A 16,077-nucleotide genomic window follows, 5' to 3' on the forward strand; every position below is an offset into this window, starting at 1 on the left:
GCAGTTCCAATAATTATAACGCTGAAGACTTTTCGGCACCAGGACTGAGATACATTTGGAATTTTCTGATGCTAGGAGGAGCTATCTTCATTTCCAGAGATTAAAACAAAAGGGATAGAGAATATTTTGTCTGATATGGTTAGCTAGCATGAATATTCCCAAAGTGAAGGTGCAGTTAATACACAGCTTCAATGTGAATTTTAGTGCCCATCTTTGTAGGGAAAACTGAAGTATCAGGTCTCTACTGATTATTTTTTTAACCACAAGATAGTTCAACATTTGCTATCCCGTCCAAAATACAAACCTTTTTTTTTTTTTTTTTTTTAGCAATGAGGAGGTCAAAGGAGTACGTAAAGGCAAACATGACGGTGGGGAAAAAAAAGACTTGCAGTATGCAGTGATTTCATGCTCGTCTTTTGCCACGTAATTGAGGTTACCCCCTGGCAGTCTGGCAAAGCTAAATCGTGTGTGCTCCTGCAGCTCAGCTGCTTGCCATAGGGAGAGGGAAGAGAATTTGAAATGACAGCATTTTGGGCGACCTCATTGCCCTGCTGTCCACTATTATTTACTCTTCCTAAGCTCTAGCTACAGCTGTGTCATCCGAGGCAGGGCCACAGCCCTGCTGTTCCCCATCACTAACCCATCCTCTGCAGGACTATAAATAGTGCAGGACAAGACAAGAGATGCCTACATGGGAGACGGATTTTACTCTGGAAACTTTTGCCTACGTCCTACTGATGAACAGTACAACCTCTAGCATCTGGATCAGTCCAGGAGAATGTTTGAGATCTTTTTTCGGAGCACTGAATGTACAGCCCTTTAAATTTAGATAATTAAAAAAATAAATCACACGAGAGGCAGTTATTGGGTTATTAATACTATAGGAAGCTTTTCATTTAAGACCCATCCCAAGACTTCTCTCCCTTTACTAATCTAAATATTTTTACAAGTACTGTCATATGATCTTAAACACTCTGTTTTATGGTATTACAAATATGACAGCAACGTTTTGATTATGCACAGCAAATCTCCACAGGTTTCAAAGGTATGTCAGCTGCATGTATTCGATAAAACATAAAATGACTCCCTGGAAAGGCATTGAATAATTTACGTCTTATCATAGCTCTTTCATGAGTATTTTATCCAATTCCTTTCCACAAACTTCAAAACAATCATTTACCTTGGCTTTTAAAACTGATTAACTCTGCTCTGCAACGTGTATCATGTGAGTTGCACCACGTAATAAAAATGGAACTGGCACTTGTGTACACTATTTAAGAAATTTCAAACAGCATAAATAATTCACATCTTACAGGCAGCGTGACTCTCAGGGAAGGGATTCAGGAATCCCTTACTTCCCAAGCTGTGATTTCACAGTATTATCAATGAAAAATTTATTGTGTGGTAAAGAAGGAAAAATATTGATGCACATCCCAGAAAATAAATGTAACATCCCAGAAAATAAAATGTAACGTGCATAGAAGAGAACATGCTACATTTCTGACACCCAAGGTTTAAATATTTCTGATTTGTTTGCTATGTGGAAGTCAGGACACTAAAGAGAACATACGAACTGTGACTCCTGCTGGTATATGGAGCTAACTCAATTCACAAGAAATTAAGACTATTTACGAAAATTCTGCATAAGATAATAATTGCAGCCTTTGAAATAACAGCAACTTTTGCACAAACTGTGGTTATGAACATAAAACACGGTGAAAAACATGCACAAAACCCCTGCAACAACCTAGTAAACCACAATATTTTCTTTTTTTTTTTTTCATTTATGTATCAAGATCTCTCCTTTTCTGTTTTAGAGGTATGCTTACACCACAGATACACTAAGATTCTTGTACTAAAACTTTAAGGATGACAAGACGTGAGATGGGGCTCACTGGATGTATCACAGGTTTTGCAGACTTTCGGGACAAATGTCTGAGATTTCTGCCCCTACTTTATACCTCCTCTAAATCCCAGGTTAGACCTATCTGTTCTCTGTTTGCAGGAAACCCCTTCCAACAACAACAAACATTTTTTTTTTTTTTTACCACTTAGAGCTCTTCAATGTGAAAACCATTTTACCCTGCTCCCCCATAAGAGGATCTTCCTTAATAAAGCACATGATAGAGCTGACTTTTATGACTAGGCAAACACTCACAGGACTTGATTTTGACACTGATGTCCAAAAAAATGTCAAAAAAGTTTATGGCCTTACTTCCATTCTTCTGGAGGGTGGGCTTGTTCGAATTTCTCCCTCACGTTGGACACCCCCATGTCCAGGTGTAGCCAGTGAACCTCCTCAGACTGCAGATGGCTGAGCCGCAACCCATAGCAGGCCACGTTTTTCACTTTTTGACTGTCCACAATCTTCTGAATTATGCCCTAAAACAGAGAAACACGCATGTTACAGCTTGTAAAGAGTGTAAAATAAATACATATTTAAAAAAATCCTACAGTAAGGCTTTAAAATGTAACCAGGTCATACACTATACAAAATATTAAGCAATAAATCAGATATCATCTTTATTAAAAATACTTAACATTTTAAGCTCCTGTTTAAGATAAAGCATTTACAGTTGCTGATGCTTTACTGGCACAGCTTCAGAAATCACCGCATAAAAAGGTTTCTATGAATCTTATCAGAATTAAGCCACTATTCCTTCTATGTAAAATAAAATAACAAAAACCAAACTATAAGAAGCAGATTTGTGGATGAAAGTGAAATTTATTTGTCCAAGAAAAAACATCATCAGCCTTTAAAAAATCTGTCTACATCTGGAAAATTATGTTAGATTTTCACGCTGCTTAGTGCCTGAGCAGCCAAGATTTAAGCAGGTCACAGCCCCTTCATTTCACTGCCCCCCAACTGTTTGTTCCTGAGCTTCAGCACAGATCCCATACAAAATGAGGGAATTGACAATTACTGAAGAAGACCCTCAAAAAAAACCACCGAGGTAACCTTCCGAATTTGAGGATCTCCTGCCAGGGAGAGGATCCATGCAAAAAGCACCCTACAGCTTGCCTCTTTCCTTCCCAAATGAAAAGTTTAAGATGCGGTAACTAAAATCGAGATGTGTTAACAGAGCATGGATTAGCAACCTCTCAAGCGCCGTGTGCCGGGCTGTCCTGCTCTTAGCCAGATTAGAAAGTCAGCAGGAGACCAGAGTTGCAGCCTCACAGCCTGCTGGAAGGTAAAACGTGTCCCTGGCAGGCTGCAGAGCCCTGCCAGGGCTGAGTTCCCAGCTCAGCAGGAGCACGGGCTATCGCCGCTCCCAGGCGCTGCTTTCAGGAAATCATCGTCCTCTGCTGCTGACCCTGTAATGAGCTCGATGCATCCTTCTGAAAACGCTCGTGTGGGCATGCATGCATGCACAAATACACAGGTACAGCCACGAGCTGCTGAGTCTTGCACAGGATTTCAGAAAACGTGTAGGCAACAGGAAGATTTGCAGGAGCCAGGTGCGAGCTGTTGGAGCTGCTCAGGCAAAAGTTTGCTACACCATGACACTGTTTCCCCAAATTCATGAGTTTATATCCCAAATAAATCGTTTTAAGACCTCGATTCTGCAAATTAAGCATGCAGAAAACAGCAAAAAATATCAAAGAAGCATTATATCTGAATAGAGGGGGAAGTTGCTACGTGTAGGAGTGGAACCATGCTTTTGGTGAGCGTGCTGGCATATCTTATCAAACTGCAACCTTGGAAAGATCTTCCTACAGGAACAGAGTGCACAGTGAAATGCAAAATAAAACTGTTTAAAGCCTACAAGAAGGAAAGACAAAGTGTGTTGAGTAAGTTTAGACCGAGTTAGAAGCAGTGCCATGAGCCCAGCACCCTGTCTCCATCCTCCTCCTTGGTACCAGCGCTGTCTCCAAACCCTTGTGCCCCTGGCCAGGAGGTGCCAAATCCTCACTGCCAAGTAAATTGCGAGGCTGATGCTTGCAGGAAGATGGACACAAACAGCAAAGTGTGTGAGATGCTTGCGGAGGGCTTTATCATATAGGAAGGATGCCTCAGAACATGCTGGACAAGTCAAGCTCTTGGAGCAGCCGCTACCTGCTGGCAGCACCACGCCGACAAAGCAGCGAGAGCTGAGCCCAGGAGCCAACCTGCTGCGACAAACGTCCAACACAAACGAAAATGAGCTCCCTACAGGCTGGTAAAACCACTGAAGGAAGAACCACAGCAGCCAGGGCTGGATGCCCGGGGAAGAGGCAACACCAGACAAGCACACAGGCACTGCCCGAAGCACTCTGCCAGCCTCTGCCTATTTTTATCCCGAGGATTTCCTGCGCCAAGCCTCGTGTCATTCATCAGCCCTCAGTGAGACTCTTCCAATTCCTTCTCCGGTCTCTCCGTAAGGCTGTTAACTTCCTCCACTCTTCACCAACTGCTTGAAAAGGTCTCTTACCCAGACAGCGGGCAGGTTCAGAGCTGAATTAAAGGCATTGACCGCAGGGTACAAAACGGTTAAGTTTGTTTCTTGCCTCTATTTATGGCTCTTTGTGTAAGGGAGCAAATACTGCAGCAGAGTTGCCAGTATCCAGGGAAACACACAACAACCCAGCACTCTCAGAAGCCACAAAGAGAGGAACTTGTAATTTAACCTCTTCTTCACCCAGAGGGCTGTCTCTGCTTAGTCAGGGAAGCCTGGTATTTTGGCAGGCGTGCTTTCCCCTGAAGGGCACACCGCCAGCTCTTCCATGCGCACGCAGCCAGAAGAGATTCATTCATTCTCCTCGCTTACTGAATGCTGAGTGAGTAGAGGACGTAGCACGCAGCCTTTGGTTCTGGAAAGCCAACCCTTCCCACGTCTCTGCATGCTGTCAGTCCGTAGTGAAAATGGGTGTGCATGTTCTTAACAGGCAGCCAGGCCTGCTGTGATAAGAAATGGCTTCGGAAAGAAAAAAAAAAATCATTTTTCTATGACCACGAACAAGCAAGAACACTGATGAGTAAGGCAGCTGAAACCATGAGCATCTCAGGAAAGAATCAGGCTGGACATTTAAGAGCCTCTAATTTTCAGGTTGAGATTTCAGAAGGACAGAAGAAGCCAGATATCTTCATTTCTGCCAAAAGCAAGCGAGATTTTCAAACCTCTCTCCCTTTTACGATATCACAGAATCATAAAGGTTGGACAATTCTAAACCTATCACAGAATCAACATAAAAACACATATGGATTTTTAGTATTATTTATTTCAGCAGGGCACAATAACCCCTCTGGTCAAGCAGTTAGTACCACACTGAGAAAATAAATAGCAAGAGACCATGCTGCATCTCAAGAAAAAGTTGACTACCAAACGCTACGGAGATCTCAGTATTGATGGAAAGGGATCAAGTGTTTGAAAATATAATCTAAGAACTACTATGTATACCCAGAAAGGAAGAAGTGATGCTTTATGTGTAACAAACACGTAGGTTTCTTCCTCTTTTTGGTTTAGGAAATCCCAGAGAGCTCATTCCACCACAGCCGGAATCAAGAAGCAGAAGTAAGGCACCGTGGTGGTCAAGCTGCTCAAAGTGCCTACGGCCAGTCGGCAGGGGAAACCTCTCAAATAAAACACCTATTTGCTTCTTTACTTCTTTATTAATGTATCAGGGAAGGTGAATTTGAACCGTGTAGAGTTTCAAACGCCACGTGGAGCCTCCTCGGGTTGTGGGCAGCCTCCCTGGGCCAGGCTGAGGTGCCAAACAAAGCTGCTGTCATCGCTGCGGGACGGGTGACGGCTCCTCTGCCTCGCCAGAAGTACGCCTGGTGTTCTTCACAGGCCTGGACCAGAATGCTTAATCAGCAGTTCCCAGACAAATAATTTAACTGCTTGAGCACCACACAATGGGGACTGAACACCCAGCTGGGCTACGTCCCAACAGTCTTTGAAGTGGAAGCGCTGCCAAAGAAATCTGAAGTCTCTGCAGGCTCGACTGCAAGCAGCTTTTTAGCTCAGGAAGCTCCTCAGGTGTGTTCTTGAGTGAAAATACACACAGCTAAGCAACATCAAAGTTTCATCCTTGAAAACAAACTCACTGCCCCAAAGCCATCCCTGATAGAAATACCGGTGGGAGAGCTGCACCCCAAGCAGACACCTACATTAAAAGAGGATTTTATCTGGGTGTAAGCAGGGTACCTGCATGGGCATAAACTCCTGATAGAAATGTTCACTTGTCCCTTGTCACTCTCACCTAAACACAGGCCAACCGTAATGAAGTCACACGACCGAACGCAAGCTGAGTGCTGTTTACTGCAATCACATCGCCTTTAATTAGGTTTGCGGAGCTGACATTTACATCCCAAACAAAAAATAGGCTGGTACAGCTGAGCAGAAGAGAATGGGAAGCCCTTAGAGGAATTTCCTATCAGTAACAGGTGATAGGTCACCTCTTCCCTCCCTTTAGGCCAGAGGGGAGGCAAAAAAAGCTTTTTCTACAGCTAGCAAACCGGGCAGCACTAAGATTTATTCCTTCATCCAAACAACCCATGTATTCAACACAGTTAACTCGCAAAACAGATTAATATTTGTCCTCTGTTAGAAGGAAAAAGTGTCCAAAAATTGAACTGACAATACAGGATAGTTAGGAAGCTGTTGAAAAAATCAAGAGAGGCCAGAGGAAGGCTCACGGCGCAGGATGATAACCTCGGCTCTTGCAGCATGCATCAATATCATCTTCTGCTCCTGCAAACGAGTGAAAATGAATTGCTTGCTTGTAAATTAACCAAGCTGATGTGCTACTATGAATAAATTGAAGTCGGAATAATACGCTCCCAGGGCGACTACAAACCTAATTTCCCTATTTAGCAGGAAGGAGAAAGTCTCCTGCACTAGAAAAAGTCTTTAAGCGGCACCTCCTACACAGGGACACAGTGTCAATGTTTGTGAGGCTCTCAAAATATGTCAAATGCTATTTATATATTGCGTATTATCATTTCTGGTGAGAGATTTATATGGGGAGCTTAAACGAAGAGCCGAACAAAAGGAAATGACAAAGCTCTGGTGCAAGTTAATTTTAAAATTTCCATAAAAGAAAACTCCAGAACGCCTTCGCGAACCAAGTTTTGACCGAGCATCACCCCCTCTGATGATGCTTGCCCAATATTTGAACAGCAAAACCCACACCTCTGTTTCTAAACACTGTCATGTTGCTTCTTTTCTCTCTCTCCCCTGCACTGATCCCACAAACACGTCCCACAAAACACGGATCACTCATCCCAAGTGCCAAATAATGGAGGACCTCTGGGCACGTGCGGATAAATGCACAGCTGGTACCTTTCATCCTAGGATATCCAGAGCATCCACAAGTAAAGCAGTGACTCTAAAGACCAAAGGTGGTTTTGTCTGTTACAATTAGTTTGATTATAACTTGTATACCTTCATTTTTTATGCTGCTTCCATTTGCAGGTCTGTAGTTGTGTTCTTGATAATTTTTTTCAAGTTCTCAGCAGCAAAGTTCATAGTAATTAGAAATACAACTATGTCTTCTCATCTGGTGCAATGCAGGTAGGGATACAGTGGAGAAGAGGAAGATAAAACAGTAAATGCTACTTATTTTCCATCTCCTTTGTGACACCAGGATGGATTTTGTTTACTTCTACACAGATGTAATTGATGTTAGGAGGTCGTGTGCTTGCTCCAGTCCAATTCTACTATGTCAGAAGGTTCCTGTGGCTCTAAGCACATGTATTACTGTGTATATATAGCAATTAGATTCAGATGTGTAGCCCTTGCTGCATGCAGCAGACTTCTACCAATCAAAAAATCCTCATCTGGCACGGTTTTCAGTCCTGCTGGTGTTCACAGGCTCTTTGCCCTGAAGATGAAAGGACTTTTTCTGTGGCCAACCTGCTAGCCCCATACCACGTTATCATGAGAACCTATTAGAAAAGAGAAACCTACTAGATAAAACCTACTGTGTAACACATCAGCAATCTCCTTTACAGGTAGCAGTAGATAAAATAGATTAGAACAGCCTTGCAGCGTGCCAAATCCCCTAGAGCTCTTCAAGGTACCTGCTTGGTTTAGGTGGAATATATTTGGCCCATCCAGCAGCTGGGAAGCCACGTTTCTGGCTACCTGGCAGTGGCACACCGGTAGCCCGTCGGGATCAGTATCACTCAGACCAGCTCTGCTCCAGCCTAGCCACAGGATCCACTGTCTTTTGTCCATAAATCAGGTCAAAATAAGGTGGGTTGTAAAAGGGGGAAAAGGCTTGAAGGACAGAGAGGAAGGCAAAAGGGTGCAACCCTGGCTAGAAGCAACTCTCACAGACTGAAGCTTGACTGATATGCCTCTAATTCCCTCCAGATAGGTAATATCCTTCTTGATGTGTGGTTGGAGTCCAGGAATACTGCAGTGGATGATGAGGGATGCTCACAAAAAGCTCTAACAGCCTGTTCCCCGGTGGTGCAGTCACTGCAGACCTGAGCAGTGCCAGCACCAACAGGCATTTCCTTTCGTCCTACAGCCCTCTCAGCTGGGTCCGTCTGCAGGATGATGCAGCTAACAGCACTGCAGGGCTGATCTGGGTTAGAAACACCACTAAAAGCGGTGTCAAAGTGAACGGACTGAGCTTGCTTGGAAGGAAACAAACCTGTGTGACAATTCAGGTGTGATGCAAGTCCGGCAATAACCTGGTTTGAGATTTCTGGTTGTTATTTCTATGCAAATAACGCCACTTTCACCTCTCACAACTACTATTCACAGAATCACAGAATCGTCTAGGTTGGAAGAGCCCTCCAAGATCATCGAGTCCAACCCCTGACCTAACACTAACCAGTCCTCCACTAAACCATATCCCTAAGCTCTACATCTAAACGTCTTTTAAAGACCTCCAGGGATGGTGACTCCACCACTTCCCTGGGCAGCCCATTCCAATGCCTCACAACCCTTTCAGTAAAGAAGTTCTTCCTAATATCCAACCTAAACCTCCCCTGGCACAACTTTAGCCCATCCCTCAAGGATTCCTGAAGGAACCTTTGAGGGCTAGAAGTTGAAAAGATATAATGGATGTGAACTAGACACCTTTGGGGTGGGAATGAACTGCAGTTGACCAAAAAGCTTTGTATCTAGACCCACTCACACACCCTTTTCAATGGTTCGTTTAACAAAAATCCCCTCTTCCACCCCCCAAACTGCTAAATGGAAACAACACCTTCATTTCTCCATTCAATAGGGTAGTTCCAACTTTTCTTCAGCCACACCTGGAAGGAGAAAGGTGATTTACTTGTGACTGCTGATCAAGCTGTGGTGGCACTGCTTGCATTCAGGGCACGTTGGGACCATTGAAATTCCGTTTCGGCAACAGCCACCCACTCACAGGGCCACCCGAGGCTGTGAACAGGACAGAGGGTGCCCTGCAAATCCATTGTTGGCAATATCCTCGTAGACAACACATCCTAACACAAATAGGCAAGATAAACAACCTTCCTTTCCCTGCACTGCAAATACAGACATTGGCAGTAGGAGAGCAATGGTTGCACATTCAGAAAAAAGCACTTTTTGTTTTGGAAATGAAGCATGTCTGGAGTGTAAAACCAAGGAAAAAAAAAAAAAGGAATAAAGAGAGCACGCCAGTTCTTTGAAATCCAAGGAAGCATTTCCAAGAATTGAAAAGCTGCCCTTCAATCCATTGGAGAATACAGACTCATCGTTCAGAGCAAACAGCTGTCTTGGAGGGACTAAACCCATCCAGAAAAAACAGAGGTTCACGGCCAGGATTTCATGACCGAGGATTTGCGTATAATGTATACAACTAAAGCACTGCTTCCACTCTGCTCTTGAAAAATGAAAAGAGGGTTTTCCTCACTTTTTTAACCACCAAGCACATCCTTTCCATTGACAAAGGCAAATTTGACTTGGTTGGAAATAGATGTTAGAAATCAGGAAAGAAACTTCAACACTTACTTTCCCTTGGTGTTAGAACACTCCACAAAGACCTCCGCTTTACCAGCAGAAATACTTTTTTTCTGGAGATTTCAGCCCAAGTTTAACTTCCTTTGAATACTGGGAAGGTTCCTCGGCTATCATCCCACTAGCCACACTAACCAGGGAGAAGTCTTAAAAAACAAACAAAAAAACCCACCTTTTTTCCCCCTCCTCTTTTAACTGCAGAGCTACCTCAAAGATATTCACCACCGAACACTTTCAAGAGTTCGTCACAAACAAGCCAAATACCGAAGCCAGCACCAGTCTTCTTCCCAGTTCGTAATTCAGAAGAAACAGAAGCTCTCTTGCAGTCGATCTCCATAAGAGAAGGAAAAAAACTAACCTTAAAGACTATTTTCATCTTAAATTATTGGGCTTGGCTGGACAGCAGTCACTTCAATGGAATGTAGGCCTGTACTCCACCAACGGTTTACTGTTTCTAAAATAAGTGTCAGGACGTGGTAACACATCAGTGCTAGGTCATTACTACAGAGTACCTGCACGTTTCCACTGTCACTGTCCCAGTCTGACAAAATAAAAAAGCCATCGTATTTGTTAAAAGAGTAAGAGCGATCCCTTCACCTGCCCAAAGTACATTCTTCTGTCTTAGGAAAGGAGAACACAAAAATAATGTTATTTTTTAGAAACAAACATCCAAAGAAATGTGTATGTATGGAAAGTAAAAATTAAGGCAAGCCTCAGGTTACTGGTACTTGTCTGTTCTTTTAAACCAGTTTTTTAAAAATAATATGACATGTTTGTGCTCAAAACAAGGATATGTTGCTCTGCAAACTGAACTCGGCACTGAGTTTCTTAGTGAGTGTAAGTTTTGGAGCCCCAAAGCCCATAACCACAGGTATTTCTGAGTCGAAGAAACCAGAGATGTAATCTCTGCTTTTGTTTTGCAAGTTCCTACATTCTCCCTTGGAAAGATAACCTGCATTTCAAGTAGTGTATAAAGAACCTTGGACTTAGATTCATGGTAGAGGCTTGCAAATAAGGTTAAAAAACGGAGACAGTTTTCCTCCCTTCACCCATTAATACACTTTATGAAATTAATCAATCATATTGGATTTCTATTCAAACTAATCTACCTACGTCAGGGTGTAAAGACGTTTCAAATGGCACCCAAAAAAACCTATTTAATGTAAAATAAGTGTATGTTCCCGATGACAATGATTCCCACTGCTGTATGTCTAATTTGTACGGTCACCAGGCTATCCCTAAACACAGATGGGAGCTTATTCAATTGCCATTAGGCAGATTCTCTGATGATCACCAGCGAAAATCCTTGAATTTCACAGGTCTGCAATCCCTGCCACGAGACTTACTCCACTGAGGCATGCTCTTAGGTCTTTTCATACACAGTGATGTTAGAAAGTAGTAAGAAAGGAAGAGTGAGCATTCAAATTTTGTCTTTTTTCTTAAGTTTTCTCTCATACAAAAGAAACTTAACAGTGGCCAGTAGGAGACAACGTATCTCCTGAGCTCTGGCAGTCCCTTTCGCTTCAGCAGATTGGAATTGTGTCTCTGAAGTGGGATATGAAGTACTGTACAGAGGACACAAGTGATGGATGGGAGGAACGAGCAGGTGGAAACCTGCTTCTACAGCAAGAACATCACAGGAAAAAAAACAAACCCATACACCACAGACCACCAGGCAAGACTGTTATTGGACAATAACTAAAACCAAGCAAATCATGAAATTTTTCATGATTTATCAGATTTATTTATTTTTTTAAGGAAAATTGGTATCATAAAAACATTTGACCTGTTAAAGTGAGCTTCGTTTCAGTACCACAAGACCCCAATTGTATGAGCAAGTGTAAAAAATGGTGAATAAAAGTCTCCGCATAGGATTATTGACCTGCACCTTCCACACAGTGCTGCTTAACTTCCCTCTTCTGAACAAACACTATTTTCATGCATATGTGCATTTCCACCTATCCCAAAGATTACAGATACTTAAAGCTATCCTTCAAACAATCCCAGCCTTGTATTTTGTGTAAGTTAACTGAAGGACTACACTGTACAAATACAAGCAGCAGGTGATTGCCAGGGTGAGGAGGGGAGGACAAAAGGATGTACTGCAGGGACAAAGGGCTCTGATGCAAAAACTTCAGCTCAGTTTCCCCACACTGGGAGGAAAGACTTTCCAAACAGGGATGAAAAAATAAAAAAGACAAAGAAAACAAAAAAAATATGTACATTTGAATTTGAAAATTACATTTGAACACAGTAAACATGTAAAAACACTGAACTTAAAAAAAAAAAAAGAATATGAAGAGAGTAATTTAATGCCACTTTTCTCTTACATTTCCTCCAATCGTCACAGAGGATTTGGGGGAGTATACAGTGATAAAAGTCAGTTGACATAAATCAGGAGTGGTACCTAGACTGGTAACCAGTTCTCTAAATTTCAAGTTTCTGTTCTGCAAAAATGGGAAGAGTTCTTATATTTCTTTAAGGTAATACACAACCGTTTAACAGATTTTTTTTTTTTTTAAGGGAAACTGGTACCATTTAAAGCCTTCTCTGAAATTAGTCACAGCATACAACTGGTAAAGATTATTTTAAGATAAACTGCGAAACTTATGTGTGTCTGTTTCTGGACTTCTGCCTTTTGGCCATGAAGTTAACATTTAATCTGAAGATGACATGAGAACACTAAAGCCAGACTTACTCGGACATCAGTAGCATCTCCATGCCGGATATTGCTGGCCCACGTTGTCGGCTCGCTGTTAGTTTCGAAGTAGTGAAAAACCTTTAAGACTCGCTCCATGGACCCTGGGGAACGCTCCATCCCAGTACTGAGGTGCGTCTTTGCACTTGAACTTGGTGTATGATTCAAGTTTGGATCGAGGTAAGCTGCCGCCATGGTTTTGCTAGATGCTAGGTATCGGTCATATTCTAGGAAAGGAAAACAGAAAGCAAATTAATTTTAGTTATGCCTGAATCTTACGCTGAGTCAGACAAAATATTTACTGCAAATCCGACAAAACTCTTTTTTAAGGGACATTTAATTGCTCTTTTGGAGTCCCCTACTAAAATAGTTATGCAAACACGAACGTAAAAGAAATATTACCAGAAAAACAGCAAGCCCCGGCAAACAAGCGAGTCTAATTTCCATGATACAGTTAACACAAGTGGCATCTTTGTTATCACTTCTTCCTTCAGTTTCTCAGTGTCTTAACCCAGCCTTCCACCAAAAGCCTTTAAAACCAAATACGGCCTTCCAGTTTTAACAGGAGGTCTCATCCCAAAGGTCTCTCGAGTTTACAACAGCCCAAAGATCAGCATCAGGAAACCCAAAAACCAAGTCATCAAACTGAAGGCTCTGCACGAAGAAGCTGCACACTGACACAGCCTCTCCAGTTGAAGACTAGGGGCTAGTTTTGTTACCCACTAATTTCGGAGTGATTTCCAAGTCTGGTGGCAAAAGGACTACTGTACGAGTCTGCATCCCAAAGAAGAAAAAGATTGCCTCTTGGCTACTGCTGCAGATTAATCAACCATGAGCAGATGGTGTCTGAGAAATCAATACAGATCGAGAGGGAAAAAGAGAAAATAATCCATCCTTCCTTGCCTGACGCAGCCTCAAGAACCATCCCAGCCTGATGGATGGAAAGAGCAAAGACCTGTGGGGCTCTGCTCCAAGCTGACAGGGCTTGGACAAGCACACTGATATTTCTGTAGAATCAGAGTGGTTTGGGTTGGAAAGGGCCTTAAAAATCATCTAATTCCAACCCCATGCCATGACAGGGACACCTCCCACCAGCCCAGGTTGCCCAAAGCCCCATCCAGCCTGGCCTTCAACACCTCCAGCCACAGCTTCCCTGGGAATTATATATATAAACCTCCCCCTTGCAGCAAGCAGACAGCGGGGAAGCAATTTTCAAAATCTGGAGCTGATTTGTTAAAAATAAACTTGATCTTTTGGGCACAGTAGGATGAATGCCTTTCTGGTAGTAAAGCTGAGCTGGGAAAGGGGCAGACGAGGTGAATTAAAAGTGTTTTAAGCAGTACTGTGGTCGAATTGCTGAACCTTAGCTTGCTCCACTGCACGGCAGAAGGCTACAGCTCAGCTTTTAGGGTAGCCCTTTTTAGTTTTATAGCACAGCATCTTGAATTAGCTCTTCACAGAGCAAGAGCAGCAGAAGTGGGTAGACAGGGGCAGGAGGGGACACCCTGTCCCTTGCATCAGTTCTCCCCAAATCTCAACCCACAGCCAGGGTTTGGCTACCAGGAATTCAGCACCAGCCCTTATCAAGGCTCGAAATCTTGAGACTGTAGATAACACAGTTTGCTAGAGGCTAAAACAGGGCTTGAAGTCTAACAACAATGTTAAGTGTCCAAATTCCTAGCCAGGGTACAAGATAAAGGGGAAACAAACAGCCCATCTGCACAGTGTGACTTTACCTCTACAACAAATAGTTGAATTGTGTTCGTCCAACAGAGCTGTAAGAACTTGGAACTGGCAGCACTGGGGCAGACAAAAGCCCTCGTCCGCTGTCCTGCCCTCAGGGGATTTAAGAGCAGGCCAACAAGACTTCTCCCAAATATTCCCCATTGCCTGAGCCCTGAGGGACTTCCCGTACCTGCCAGCTGCCAGCTCTGCTTTCGTAACCCTCTGTTGCCGCAGTGCCTGAAAATTCGAGAAGCTTTTAGGAGCTTCTGAGCTGTGCTTTATTGCTCTCTTTTCTAGCAATCAATACAAATGCACTAAACCAACCCCATGTCCATTTTAAGACCCGTCCGCCCTGTCCCAACAGATAAAGATCCCAAAATGCTGGGAAAACCTCGGTGAGGTTACTCGTGGGTTTTCCACACTGAAGGAGCCGGCATGCTGTTTCCATAAAAACCTTGATTTGGAAGTTGCAGCGGGTATAAAAATCTTCTCTGTGGCTGACTGAGACCAACACAACGTCACGCAACGTCACCCTCCACGCTCCGACCTGCGAGGCTCTTCTCCTGTAATGGTAAAATGGCCTCAGCTCCTGTAAAAGTGCCTCAGTCTCTCCTATAAAAGTGCCTCAGGCTCTCCTGTAAAACTGCCTCAGCCTCTCCTGTGATCGTAAAACAGCCTCGTAAAACTCCAGATGACTGCAGGCTGGGGAGCTGCATGAGGACAACTCCCTTGGACAAAGTCCTAATGGCTCTCAGTAGTGTAACTACTAAGAATTAAATAGTTTTCTATTAAGAATTTATTTTTCTGCTCAAACTTGGGCCATGTTTAACCCTCCTCCATTACGTTCTGCCTCCTTTAAAACAAGCTACCCTAGCTCAAAGTCACTAGGAAAAATACTGTGTTACCTCAAGCTTATGCACACAAACTATAGAAAATTTGACTGCAAACCAAAGCAATGTATTTTTTTAGTAATGATGAACTAAAATAGCTCTTGTTTTAATATCTATGCATAGTATCATCAACTTAAAGGACCTATTTATCGGGTTTTATTTGGCAGAAAAAGAGTAGGCAGAAAAGCTATAGGAAAAAGCAGAAACAAGCATTGTAAGTGTCTAACCACAGATTTATTATGGACAATCTATGGGACAATCTATGTCCCTTGGGAGCAGCAAACAGAGAAGTGAAAGACATCAGTTCCTATATACTGAAGTGCACTTAGGCAGCATAATTTCACTGGGTGGGGAAAACACAACGACAGAAGGAATTCCTTCACATTCATCACAGTGAGGGCAAAATCTGGAATCCAACATGGGACAAACCACAGCAGATACAAAGTATTGTCAATTTTCAGTGTTTCACAGGATAGGAAGCACTAAAAGGTAAACCAACCTCCTTCTCAAAAGCAGACAAACATTTTTCCTCAAAAATTTCATCATCTTTGGGTTCTTTACAACTTCTTTTAAAAATCCCAATGCTTACTTTACGAGGCAGCAGAAGAGCAGTAACTTTGGTAGCTCTGAAGTTACAGAAACACATGCTCTGTCTCTGGTTATGGACCTATTAATATTTCCATTAAGCCCTGCCCCTGGGTCTGAGTTTATAATGTGACTGTAAAACTTTGCCCCTGGCCAAAATTCTGTAAAAAATTAGCTGCTTGTCATGTAAGGATAATTAAACTACTATTTTACAAGATCTGCTCAGTTATTTAAGATACAAAGAGAAGAGGGATTACAAGACCAGGATACCTCC

The 16,077-nt window shown here is 42.8% G+C and overlaps 1 protein-coding gene across 10 annotated transcripts in view; it reads right to left on the minus strand.

Annotated features, from left to right (window-relative positions):
- Nucleotides 1–16,077, minus strand: part of PTK2 (protein tyrosine kinase 2) — a 191,577-nt gene that overhangs the window by 97,081 nt on the left and 78,419 nt on the right. For all 10 annotated transcript variants that reach the window (XM_084282052.1, XM_084282050.1, XM_084282051.1 and 7 more), the window contains 2 exons: nucleotides 12,604–12,830; nucleotides 2,216–2,382 (listed from right to left, as the gene is read on the minus strand). In XM_084282052.1, the coding sequence (XP_084138178.1) occupies nucleotides 2,216–2,382; nucleotides 12,604–12,798 (362 nt within the window). In that variant the 5' untranslated portion in view covers nucleotides 12,799–12,830. The remainder of the gene's footprint in view (nucleotides 1–2,215; nucleotides 2,383–12,603; nucleotides 12,831–16,077) is intronic.

Source organism: Netta rufina, assembly GCF_964035555.1.
Source record: "Netta rufina genome assembly, chromosome: 2".
NCBI lineage: Eukaryota > Metazoa > Chordata > Aves > Anseriformes > Anatidae > Netta > Netta rufina.